The sequence below is a fragment of the Delphinus delphis genome, chromosome 6, assembly GCF_949987515.2.
Source record: "Delphinus delphis chromosome 6, mDelDel1.2, whole genome shotgun sequence".
Lineage (NCBI taxonomy): Eukaryota > Metazoa > Chordata > Mammalia > Artiodactyla > Delphinidae > Delphinus > Delphinus delphis.
Window position 1 is genome coordinate 64,687,021 of NC_082688.1, and position 13,123 is coordinate 64,700,143.

General features: G+C 36.0%; 1 protein-coding gene across 1 annotated transcript in view; it reads left to right on the forward strand.

The window, feature by feature from the left end:
- CCDC171 (coiled-coil domain containing 171) overlaps positions 1-13,123 on the forward strand; it is a 357,858-nt gene that overhangs the window by 38,235 nt on the left and 306,500 nt on the right. Inside the window, exons 6-7 of the mRNA XM_060013466.1 lie at positions 1,682-1,872; positions 4,305-4,436. Coding sequence (XP_059869449.1) covers positions 1,682-1,872; positions 4,305-4,436 — 323 coding nt within the window. The remainder of the gene's footprint in view (positions 1-1,681; positions 1,873-4,304; positions 4,437-13,123) is intronic.

The window sequence follows — 13,123 nt, forward strand, 5'->3', positions numbered from 1 at the left end:
GAACCTAGGGATAAGATAGGAATAAAGACACAGACCTACTAGAGAATGGACTTGAGGATATGGGGAGGGGGAAGGGTAAGCTGTGACAAAGTGGGAGAGTGGCATGGACATATATACACTACCAAACGTAAAATAGATAGCTAGTGGGAAGCAGCCACATAGCACAAGGAGATCAGCTCGGTGCTTTGTGACCACCTAGAAGGGTGGGATAGGGAGGGTGGGAGGGACAGAGACGCAAGAGGGAAGAGATATGGGAACATATGTATGTGTATAACTGATTCACTTTGTTATAAAGCAGAAACTAACACACCATTGTAAAGCAATTATACTCCAATAAAGATGTAAAAAAAATGTGAAATCAGAAATGAATAATATCAGTAGAAGCATTGGAAGATGAAGATGGAAGAAATATCCCAAAATTAGATTAAAAAAGGCAAAGGTGGAAAAATAGGAGAGAAAAGGCAAGAAACTTTGAGGGCCAATCTGAATAATAGGTAATATTGAAAGAAAGAGATAAGAGAGAAAACAGAGAGGGATAAATGATCAATGAAATTACTTTAAAAAAATCTCAGTGCTGAAGGATATGAGTTGCCAGATTGAAAGGGTCCACAGAATATTCACCACAGTGGAAAAAAATAGACCCATGTGAAGGCATAGCATTATGAAATTCCAGAAAAATAGAGACCAAAAAAAGATCCTAAAGCTTTCAAAGAGAAAAGAAAAGGAAAGGAAAGAAAAATAAGCCAGATGCAAAGGAACAGGAATCAAAATGGCCTCAAACTTTTTACCTGCAATACAGGATACTAAACCATACAATAATGTCTTGTAGAGAGAGTAACTGGATGGGAGGGAGACTTTTTGTACCTTTGATAATAACTTGTATTTTGAACATACGATCCATTCAAAACACAAATATAATTTAAAAATAATACTACTAACTGGCTTTTTTTTTTTTTTTGGTTTGTTTAACAAGTACGTTTGTACATATTTCCTCATTTTTATCTTTACAACAACTTTATTCCCACTGAGGGTTAGAGAGTCAGGGAGGTTTAATCAGGTGATGGGTGATGGAGCCAGACCTGGAAGCCTTTCATCACTTCTTTCTAGGTGCTGAGGCAAACAGCAGCCATAGTGAGTTGGGAAGTGATGGTTATTGTTGAGGTAATACTAGGATGAGAGGTGAATCGAGCCTAACTTTGGGGGAGTAAAGAGCTATAGTTCTAGGGTTCCCAACCTCAATTTTGTGACAGTATCAAGTGTAAGATATGCCACAACTAACTTGTTGCCAAGTCAAAAATCAAAATTTGTAATCTATCAAGTCTTTTTAAAAAGTAGCCCTATTATATGTCACACTTAAAAAATTTTTATTTTCTTGAATAGGAGAAAAATCATTTGAGTTGCAGCTGGTGCATCTAAACTTGGGCGTGCCTCTAGGAATATGTCATAACCATTTCACAGCAAAATCACCTCTGTCTGGAGGGGAAGAAGAGATTGAGAAATTGTAGAGTAGATTGGTTTTGGGACAGGAACTTTTCAAGAGTTCACTGGTATGAAGTGGTTAAATGTTTTGTCTTAATATCATGCTGTAATTGAAATCAGCTCCAATGCCTAGGTTTCTGAACTCCTACGGTTTTAATTTATGGTTGTAAATGTACCTATTATTCTTTTATATTTTTAATAGCTCAGAATGCAGAACTTCAGGGAAAGGCAAGTGGGATGGAGAAAGCATTCCAGACTTCCCAGCAGAAATGGAAAGAAGAATGCAGAAGATTTGAATGTGATTTGGAGGAAAGAGACAATATAATTCAAAACTGTGATCAAAAATATGATTTACTTATGAAAGAAAAAAGCAGACTAGAGAAAACTGTACAGGTAAAATATTTTATGAAGGAATTTTTTAATATTTAATATTCATTATATGTATTATACATTATTTGAAGTTATTTTTGGAAAGGAAAATACCAGAAAGCAAGAAAATCTAATTTCTTCCCCCCCACACCAACTCCCTTCCTTTCTCCCTCTCTTCTTTCCTTTTTAGGGGCATTTTTGCAGGTCTATTTTTTATATGCTTTAGCAATATATTAATATATATATTGTTTCTTTTGTGAAAAACAGTTTGAGATCTCTGATCAAAAAAAAAACCAACTCACTTATATGGGAATACTGTAAGAAGATAAGAACCCACAACCCTTTTGGTCCAGCAACATGAAAATTTGTAATTTTAAAAATGTGGGCCCCAGATTTTGACCTGAATATGCAATAAATATAGAAAAATTTTTGTGTATCTGATGTAAACTTCATTATCTGTGTAGGGTACATTCTGTATAGGCACGGTATATAAATATTTGATGACCTTTTATTGAAATTATTGTGAGCTATTTATTCTCCCATTTTTTGTTCCTTTTTAGTCTCTAAAGTAAAAGTATGGTTTAATGTTGAAGTTGCCACCCACTTAAAAGATAGATTTTGAATTGTCTGTATTTGCCACTTTTTGGAAGTACCAATTTAAATTTAAAAATACATGATAGGGCTTCCCTGGTGGTGCAGTGGTCAAGAATCTGCCTGCCAATGCAGGGGACACAGGTTCGAGCCCTGGTCCAGGAAGATCCCCCATGCTGCGGAGCAACTAAGCCCGTGTGCCACAACTACCGAGACTGTGCTCTAGAACCTGTGAGCTGCAACTACTGAAGCCCGTGCTGCGCCTAGAGCCCGTGCTCCGCAATAAGAGAAGCCACCGCAGTGAGAAGCCCACGCACCACAACTAAGAGTAGCCACCACTCGCTGCAACTAGAGAGAGCCCGTGTGCAGCAACAAAGACCCAACTCAGCCAAAAATAAATAAATAAATAAATAAATAAAATTACATGATAAAAATGCTCTACATTTACCACTGGTGTAAATGGCTTTTCAGAATATTGGAAATAAATCTTCACTAAAAATAATTTTACAAAAGCATTTGTTAAATGTAAAAGTTTCAGCACAAAGGTTCCCTGACCTTGTCAGCATATCTCCTTTTGATTTCCTGCATGTCAACAGTCACAGTTTTCTCTTCTCTTTATTGTAATATTCCTAGACCCTGGAACAGTGCCTGGCATATACAAGGGCTCCATTAGTATTTGAATGGGGGGAGTTTAGGTGGCACCTGGAACTACAAGTCCCTGAACTGCTTTGTATAAACTTCTCCACATGAAATGTCTAGAGCTATGGGGAAAGAGGGTAATGGTGGCAGCAATCCTTATAGTCAATCAGCCTGCATCTCAAGATCTCTTTTATAGATCTTGATGTGATCTTCATCACCTATTTGGTAGGAGAACTTTGCTTTGATTTTATACAATTGGCTTTGAACTAATCTGCACAGAGACCTTTGGGGGTGAAGAGGAGTCACTCTTTTGCCCTAAGGGGAAAAAACCTCAAGGCTCCTCCTGTTGCCTTTCCATTAGTGAAAGTTGGGAGGGCAGTCTTTATTATGCAGAACCACGCTACAGTTTATAAGGACACAGGAGGCTTTCCCTCTGTCTCATATAAACCACAGAATCTTTCTCCTTGTGTTAATGCAGACTTAGTTTAAAACCCTATAGTTTAGAAGATTGGATTTCTTGGGAAACCTGCATTTTATACTTATGAGATTTTGAACCAGATTAGATCTTGTAAATGTAGTACAACTCGGAAAACCCCAGAAGAAAAACCTCTTGCAAATATTGTTTATCTGTAGAACTAGAAATTAGTTAATAGTCTAAACCTAAAAAAATTTTTTTGACTTTTCAAATTTTTAACATTCTAGAGTTTCCTTATACTGATTTGTTGCACAAAACTCCTCCTTCTCCCCTTTGGTAAATACAGTGTTCTTTTTCAGATTTATATATAAATTATCAGGGATAATCCAAATAGTATTTCTATAGCTAATTAGAGCTTTCCATATTATCTCCTTTACATATAGATTACATATTTGCCAAACAATCTGCTTTGTTTTGTCTCTATCATATGATGCATTTTGTTCATTCCCCAGCAGTTAAATTTTTTGGAAAAATTGGGTTAAATATCTATATCTATTTATATCTATCTATCTGTCTATATATATATATGAAATGTTGCTTAAATTAAATGGGTAACCATAGCTTCTTATTCACATATACATTCTGATGACCAAAATATAATTATTCTATTAATTAATTTTAACATAAATTATAATGAGTTTTAACAGTCTGTATAGGTAAGGAGAGCCCTATGTATATTTAAATTGTGGATGAAGGAAGAAAGATAGCTTTTATTGATCTAATACTAAAACAAGATTTTATTCACGTAAAGGAAACGTTGGAAAAACATCAGCAGGAGAAGAATGAGATGGAGTCTCATATCAGGGAGACAGCATTGGAGGAGTTTAGATTACAAGCAGAACAATGGGAAGCAGAAAGAAGAGAGTTACAATTTATAGTACAGGTATTTTAAAAATAATAATAAATATGTCATTTTAATGCTTATGAAATTAAAAATTACCTTAGTGTGATAATTGACTCGCTTACTCAAGGAAAAAATAATTCCTAGTCTTTGCTCTCTGGAAGGCCATGTTTCATTTGTAGTTACATGACAATATGGGCAACTGTTTCCAAAAGATACTATTAGAATTGGGTGACTTCTGCATAAATTATTTGATTTTTAAAGGACACCTATACATTTGGCATTTAGTTTTCCAGTTTAAAATATGAGACTGTTAGCAGTCTTTAACAACATAAAGAAATAGAATAATCAGATTTTGGTATTACAGGATGCTTATAAATCATATAATATAGTGATTTTTTTGGAACTCTTTTTAAGAAGTGCAAATTCTTAATCATGTTCTTTTAACCTCTTCCCCGCAAAATCACAGAATCCCCCAGGCTTCGAGTAGTCCAATTTGAAAATCACTGATTACATCTAATCCCCATTATAGATGAGCAGATGGCAATCTGTGATTTACTCACACCATAGACTGAGTGATTAGTGTGGGAAGACTACAAGTCTCCAGATTTTTACTCCTGTTCACTTTGCATTCTTTCAGGAGATTATATGTAAATTATTTTGAAGGAGAGGTAGGAGAAATGAAAACTGTTCATTCACTAACCAACTAATTTAAAATTTCAAATAAATTTCCATCATTTCTTCTCTTATTTATTCTGTGGTAAGACAACATTTTTTCTACACAAAATGACAAATTGAAATATAGCCTTTATATAGATGTCAAAGAGATGCATTCTTTACAGAATGAAAAATACCCATCTAAAATAAATTTTAGAGTTGCTTTGTGTTACGAACAATTTTGTGAGATGAAGGCGGCCCAAAACCTGCAGAGAATAGAAAGCACCTTATTTCTTTAAGAGTGAAAGCTGGCAGTAAACAGTGGAAATACTGAATTTGTTGTATATGTAAGTGTTCAGAATACCAACAAAATCATATCTTTACCAAACCTTTGGTCCTTGGGCAATCCTTTTCTTCCCAGTCTCTCCCTCTGTGGAATTTGGAAAGACAGTCACTCTCTAGACCTCTTAGTATTTTTTAATTTTATTTTATGTTATTTTATTTGTTTTTGAGATTTTATAAAGGCTTTATTTGTCATACATGCGCCAACCACTGGAAATAAATTAAGCAGAGGTAATGGTAAATATATTTTCAGATTTTCTTATGATATAAAGCTAATTATACTCTTTATTAGTAGACTTGAACTCTCTAAGGCCATGACTTCAAATTTGTCTAACATGAATAACTTATGCTTTATTAGTAACCCCATTTATTATTTGCTTCTTTAACTTTTTATTTTATATTGGAGTATAGTTGATTAACAATGTTGTGTTAGTTTCAGGTATACAACAAAGTCTGTGAGTCTGTCTCTCTTCCGTAAATAAGTTCATTTCTATCTTTCTAAAAAAAAATTCCACACATAAGCGATATCACACACGATATTTCTCTTTCTCTGTCTGACTTACTTCACTCAGTATGACAGTCTCTAGGTCCATCCATGTTGCTGCAAAGTTCTTTCCAAGTTTCATTCTTTTTAATGGCTGAGTAATATTCCATTGTATATATGTACCACATCTTCTTTATCCATTCTTTCATCGATGGACATTTATTTATGTTGCTCCCATGTCTTGGCTATTGTAAACAGCACTGCAGTGAACACTGGGGTGCATGAATCCTTTCGGACCATGTTTTTCTCCCAGTATATGCCCAGGAGTGGGATTGTAGGATCATATGATAGCTCTGTTTTTAGCTCCTGTTATTTTTAGAGTCTGCTTGTAATTTGTATAGTTAGTTCTCTCATTCATTCAGTCACTCGTTCATTTATTCATTCCCTAAGTACTTTCTGAGTTCCTACTGTGGGTCCTGAAGATATAAAATTGATTAAGATATGATTTCTGTCCTAAAAGATATCTCAACATGGAGAGACATGTAAAGAGAGAAAATATATTGTAATATAATAACAAATAATTGTAACAAATAATTTTGAACAAAATGCTATGGGATCATAAAAGAGAAATAAATTAATTGCCTGGGAGATTGGGGAGATCACCACAGAGCAGAGGACATTTGAGCTGTTGTTGATAATTGTCTTCAGGGTTACCTAGAACAAACAAGTACACGTAAGTAAATGAAAATAACCCTTTTATTATCTATTATTTTTTGGCTGCGTTGGGTCTTCATTGCTGTGCGCGGGCTTTCTTTAGTTGCAGCTAGTGGGGGCTACTCTTTGTTCTGGTGTGCAGGCGTCTCATTGTGGCTTCTCTTGTTGTGGAGCACGGGCTCTAGGCACGTGGGCTTCAGTAGTTGCAGCACATGGGCTCAGTAGTTGCAGCATGTGGGCCCTAGAGTGCAGGCTCAGTAGTTGTGGCACGCGGGCTTAGTTGCTCCATGGCATGTGGGATCTTCGTGGACCAGGGATCGAACCCGTGTCCCCTTTATTGGCAGGTGGATTCTTAACCACTGCACCACCAGGGAAGTCCCAACCCCCCCCCCCCTTTTTTAAAAATACTCAGAAATTTCCAGCGCTACCAGTCAGAAGCCTGGAACTTATAAAATATGCTGCAGAGACCTGTATTTAAATGTGTGGATGATGTGATTTTGATAACAGTTTCCTGGTCAATCCTGTAAATCTCACATGAAATATACGTGGTTACATCAGACTTTGTATTATGAAGTGTTAAGATAATTTGAAATTCTGTATGAATCTTTATTATGTGTGGGAAGAATAGGGGAATATACTCCTTAGTTACTACCATCTTCTGTGAAATAGATTTTATTGTACTCTGTAACCAAAATGTTCAGAACACTGTCTCTTAATTTCTTGTCCTTTTTATTTTAACAAAAGAAAACTGCTTTTCCTTTTATAAAGCAAGCTTAGAAACCTTTTATATTTTAAAAAAGTCTTTTTTAAAACAACTTGAGGGATAGATGGAAATTCTCTCTCTATTGGCTGTTGATGGGTTCAGGTTTCCATCCTATAATTAGGTGTTAGTATCACATAGTGTTCTTTTGTGTAGCTCTCTAAGGGAATTCAGTTTTTAAAATAAGTTTTAAATAAACCTACATGAAGCTCCATCTTTAACAGACAAAGCTGGTATAATATTTCTCTCATCTGGGCTTTAGAATTCAGGCTCACTATAAAAAGCAAATCTTAATTTTATGCCATGTCTCCTTTCTTTCCCAGTAATTGAAGTGCTGAATAGAGGTGTACTTCTCTGGAATATTAATGGAGTTACCTCATTTTAAGAAAGTGTTTTTCATTTTTTAAATGCCTGTACTCTTTTGATAAACATAAAAATTCCATGTCTTTAGCATTATTTGAAATTTCAAACCAAAGCAAAGCCATGGTAATTTTAGAATGATGTGTTTATATTGATCTTGGAAAAAATATGTTATTTTTTATCCCTATTTATTTAAAATTTTTATTTAAAATGAACATTTGTTTTTATTTATTTCTTTGTTTTCTGCAATAGAAATGTGAACTTTGAGGATGCTTATTAGCCATGAGCTTTTCTATTGTAGGCAGTGTGGGACGTGCAGTGGTAAACCATCATACTCTGTCCTTTGTCATTTTTATAGTTCATTTCAATGTATAACTCATCAGTAGGATTGAAAGCATTTAGAAGATGAATGTATGTTTTTCATATTTAATTTATTTCCAAAATTCTGTAACTAAGCCAGGGAACAAAGTGCCCTTTCCTCATTCACTGACTAAATTTGGTTTATATATCTAGTGATCAAGGGGTGGGAGATTTTGTGATGGCAAAAGAGCGTGGGAAATGTAGACTGAAAATAATACCGCAGACTGAAGAAGGAGGAGGAAGAGTGGGGGGGCGAGGGGGTAAAGGAAGGTATCAGACTAGGTGTGGGCATCAATCACTGGCTGTATGATAAGACAGCAGCTAGGGATTGGGGTACAACATGTCAGAGATTGACCTGGTAAGCACAGTTGTGATCTAGGGACAGCTTGGAGTAAGTTGCATGAAAAGGAGGTATTTCAGAGTTTTGCCTTAAATGATCTAGGGTAGCAAGGAGCTTTTCTTGGTAGCTTCCGGGGAAACTGTCTGCTGGTGCCCTTTGTAAGCAAATGGCATAGAAAGTGAGTCTGTCACTGGTACTGCCTGTTTCCAAACAGGAAATATCTTAATATTCAGTTTATAAAATTACATAATATTGTTCTTATTGTAAAAATGCCCCGAATTTAGGGAAAGTTAAAAGCACAAAGTGAAGGAATCCCTCCCTCCCCTGCAGGCCTGCCTGCTCCAGTCCTACTCCTCATCTAAGGGTGTATAAACATATATTATTATATTTACATAAATATGCCTCAGTAATATTTGGCATCCATCTTTTGATATTCTTACACTATTCTTGTAGTGTTTGAAGCTTTTCTGTCATGTGGAAGTTCCTAATACATTTAACAAATCCCTTATTGATAGACATTTTATTTCCTTCAAAAGTTTTTGCTTTAATTTAAAATGATTCACTAACATTCTTGTCCATATCTTTGTGCTGTTGTACATGTGATTTAGCTGTGTAAATGCCTAGAAGTATAATTGCTTGGTCTTCAAGTTTATGGATTTATAATTTGTGATAGGTATTACATAAAGTTAGTACTAGTTTATACTCTACAGTAGTAAACACTATTCTTGATTGTAGAACTATGCTGGCTTTGGGGATTTAGAGAGATAACCATGTACTAGACTAAGGTTGTAACTATATCTATATTGATATATTTCATAAGTTAGGAAGGGGGAGTACTTTAGCTCTGATATGTTTCTAATTACTTTAATCCTTCAGACTTGAAACCATATTTTGGAGTTCAAGAAATAGTGTTTATATGAGTAAGTATAAAGAATTATCCTTTTGGGGCTATGTTTCTGGAAGGTGTGGAAAGAAAGCAAGTTTATTTTCTAAGAGCACAGTGTGGTTTACTTTGATGTTAAATGTCAGTTCAAAAACAAGCTCCATTTTAAAATATTGTAAGTTCAACACCTCCCTCTAGTGGAGAAAAGAAAAACTCACTCAGTTTCCTCTAAATGTGATATTATTTGTTACAGACACACACACACTCTTCACTGTAAGGATCCAGGTAGCTTTGGTTTGATGAGAAAATAAATTCTGTGATTGGAGCAGGCAAGTTAATCTTGATGTATAACTGCATGAGGTATTTTATAGTTCTTTTGGAATTTTCTTTTATGTTATAATGTACTCCAGACATGGATTGCGTTGATTAAACCATACACCTATTATAAATATTTGAACATACAAAAAATAACAGGTATTAATATATAATTAATACTCAATATAACCAACCAATACCATTAATATAGCCAACACTTACCATCTAGATCATGTGTTTGTCATATTTGCTTAAAATTCATAATGAATTTCATATCACTGAAGACTGAATCACTTCACCATCCCACCACCACCTCACCGCCAAAAGATAACCATCATTCTGAAGTTGGTGTTTAATTTTCTGTCTGTAAACATTGATGATACATCATTTTTTTTTAGTATTTTGTATATTTTTAAAATATACATACAGTATCACAGAGTATGAGTCTCTGTCCAACTTGTCTTTCTCACTTGTGTTTTTGAGACTTAGCCAAGTTAATAAACGATCTCTGGTTCATTCAATTTAACTGATCTATAGTATTTTATCCTATGCATATGTCATAATTAGTTTATCCATTACTGGATTGATTGAGATTTAAGTTCTTTCCAAGTTTCAATTATTGCAGACAATGCTTCCATGAACATCAAATATTTTTGTTTGTGTGGGATGTATTTAGCGTGTATGCAATTATTAAGAGGTAAAATATATGCTAAATTATTCTCCCAAGGGGTTGTATCAATTTGAGAGAAGAGTTTCTCTTCCCTTGCAATCTCTTGAACACTTGGTATTTTTCAGATTTAATTTCTATTTAAATTTATTTTTGTCTGCGTCTGGTCTTAGTTGCGGCATGCGGGATCTTTCGTTGGGGCATGTGGGCTTCTCTCTAGTTGTGGCATGTGGGATTTTTCCTCTCTCTAGTTGCGCGCAGGCTCCAGAGAGCGTGGGCTCTGTAGTTTGCTGCACGTGGGCTCTCTAGTTGAGGAGCGCGGGCTCAGTAGTGGCGCTCGGGCTTAGTTGCCCCGCGGCATAGGTGGGATCTTAGTTCCCCAACCAGGGATCGAACCTGGATCCTCTGCACTGGAAGGCAGACTCTTTACCACTGGACCACCGGGGAAGTCCCCAGATTTAATTTCTTTTGCAATAGGATGCGTGTGAAATTGTCTCTCGCTCTTGCTTAAATTTCTATTTCCCTGACGTGGAGCATGTTATGTTTATTGGCCATTCATGTTTCTTCTTCTGTGAACTGCAACTTTATATTTTTTCCCCTTTTCCTTTTGGATTGTTTGTATATTCTTACTGACTTATAAGAGTTTTTAATATATTTGGTTGCTTGGTTACTTGGATCTCCATGGCAAACATCTTTTTCCTCTTTGGGGAGACATGGAGACTATCCACACTGTTTGATGTGCACTTTAAAATTTTAATGTAGTTGAATGTATCAGTTTTTTCCTTTATTGGTAGTGCTTTTTGTGTCTCGTATAATCTAAAGTCATAAAGAAAAATATATTTTTCTGTATAGAGCATGAAGGAGGGTCTAATTTTATTTTTTTCAAATGGATAACCAAATGTCCCTGTACTAGTTATTCACTTGTCTATTCTGTTACCACTTATTGATTTAAAATGTCATCTGTGTCATATATCAAGTTCCTTTATATCTAAGGTTTGGTTTCTGGTGCTCTGTTCTGTTTCACTTACATGTTGGTCTATTTCTGAACCAATACTAAATTGTTTTATTTACCATGGCTTTAGAGTAAATCAGATAGGGCAAGTTCCCTCCTCCATATTCTTAATATTTTTTGAGGGGGGGTGGGGAGGAGAGTTATTCTTATCCTTTTAATATTCCATATGAGTTTGAGAATTGGCTTGTTACATTCCACCAAGAAACCTTGCTGTAATTTTGATTGGAATTGAATTGGATTTATAGGTCAGTTTGGCATAAATTGACATCCTTAATTTCTTCTGTTTTCCATCCTTTTATATTTTTGTTCTGTTTTTGAGGAGATTTCTTCAATTTTATATAGCAACTTTTCTGTTGAATTCTCATTTCTGCATTTGGGTTTGTGTGTGTGTGTGTGTGTGTGTGTGTGTGTGTGGTACGCGGGCCTCTCACTGTTGCGGCCTCTCCCGTTGCAGAGCACAGGCTCCGGACACGCAGGCTCAGCTGCTCTGCGGCATGTGGGATCTTCCTGGACCGGGGCACGAACCAGTGTCCCCTGCATCGGCAGGTGGACTCTCAACCACTGCGCCACCAGGGAAGCCCCTGCTTTTGGGTTTTTAATTTACAAGAGCTGTTTCTTGTTTCTTGGCTATACCTTTTTATAGTAGAGTCTTCTTATTTCATTTTTGTAATACCTTATTTTAGCTCTCTGAGGATGGAAGTCATACTTGTTTTGAAGGTGGTTCCCCTCATTCTTCCCCCCTAGATTGTCTTTGTTTTTTCTGAGTGTTTGACCCCATTTGTCTGAGTTTCACATGAGAAGCTTTCCTCAAATGTCTGCTGATCCTTGGCTGTATGTTCATGTTTAAAAATGAAGCACTAAAAAGCTGGGAGAAAGCTCTGTGTATGTGGAGCCTTTCCATTTAATTGGGGAACCTTAAAAATGCCGGGACCTGCAGCTCTTTTCCCTTGGACTGGTAGTTTCCCCACAAAGGAGTCTTCTAGTCTTCTTGTGCGTATAGTACCTTAAGTGTAGGAGTCAATGTTCTGGGAGCTGAAGAGAGAAAGGGAGCCGTGAAGTCTCACTGCCCACTATTTCCCAATCTCCTAATTTTTAATAAGGTGTCTTACCCTGACCTTCAGTCGTGTCTGGTTTTCATGACCTCAGAACCTTTTTGGGGCAACCTCTCTTGTTAGTAAATAAACTCTTTCTCTTTTTCCAGGATGGAGAGGGGACTTTGTCAGGGAGGGAGTTGGCAGAGGAGATCTGAGGATATAACTAACTGCTGTTTACAGAGGCTTCCAACAGTGTTCTGTATTCATTGCTACCCCATGGCTTGGCTTCAGGGATGATTGCTGCTTCCAATTTCTGATCTTTTATGGATATGAATTCAGCTTGCTATTAGGCTCTTCCCTTTTTGAGTATTTAACATAGTTGGGAAAGCTGAAACCTGTCATTTATCACTTGTCCATTTACTTTCCATCTTGCAAATTTGCTTTTGACATCTCTTGTTGGCTGTCATCTTTTCTGCCACTCATTTTTATTCTATCTTCATTTAAGTGGGATTTCAGGAGCAAGCAGAGATGATTGGATAGCTTTGATCCAATCTGTTTAACTGGTGGTGCTCTCTTTCTGCTCTTTCTACATATGACCTTCTGAGACCTTAGAGTCTCACTTTTCAACTCATATTTGAGCTCTGGTTTTACTGAATGTTTTTTAGTATTAAAAGCAGCTAGGGTGCTGGCTTTCATAGCTACAGTTCTTTTTTTTTTCTTTCCAGTTTTATTGAGACATACTTGACATATACACTCTGTAAGTTTAAGGTGTACAACATGAATGATTTGATATATATATAT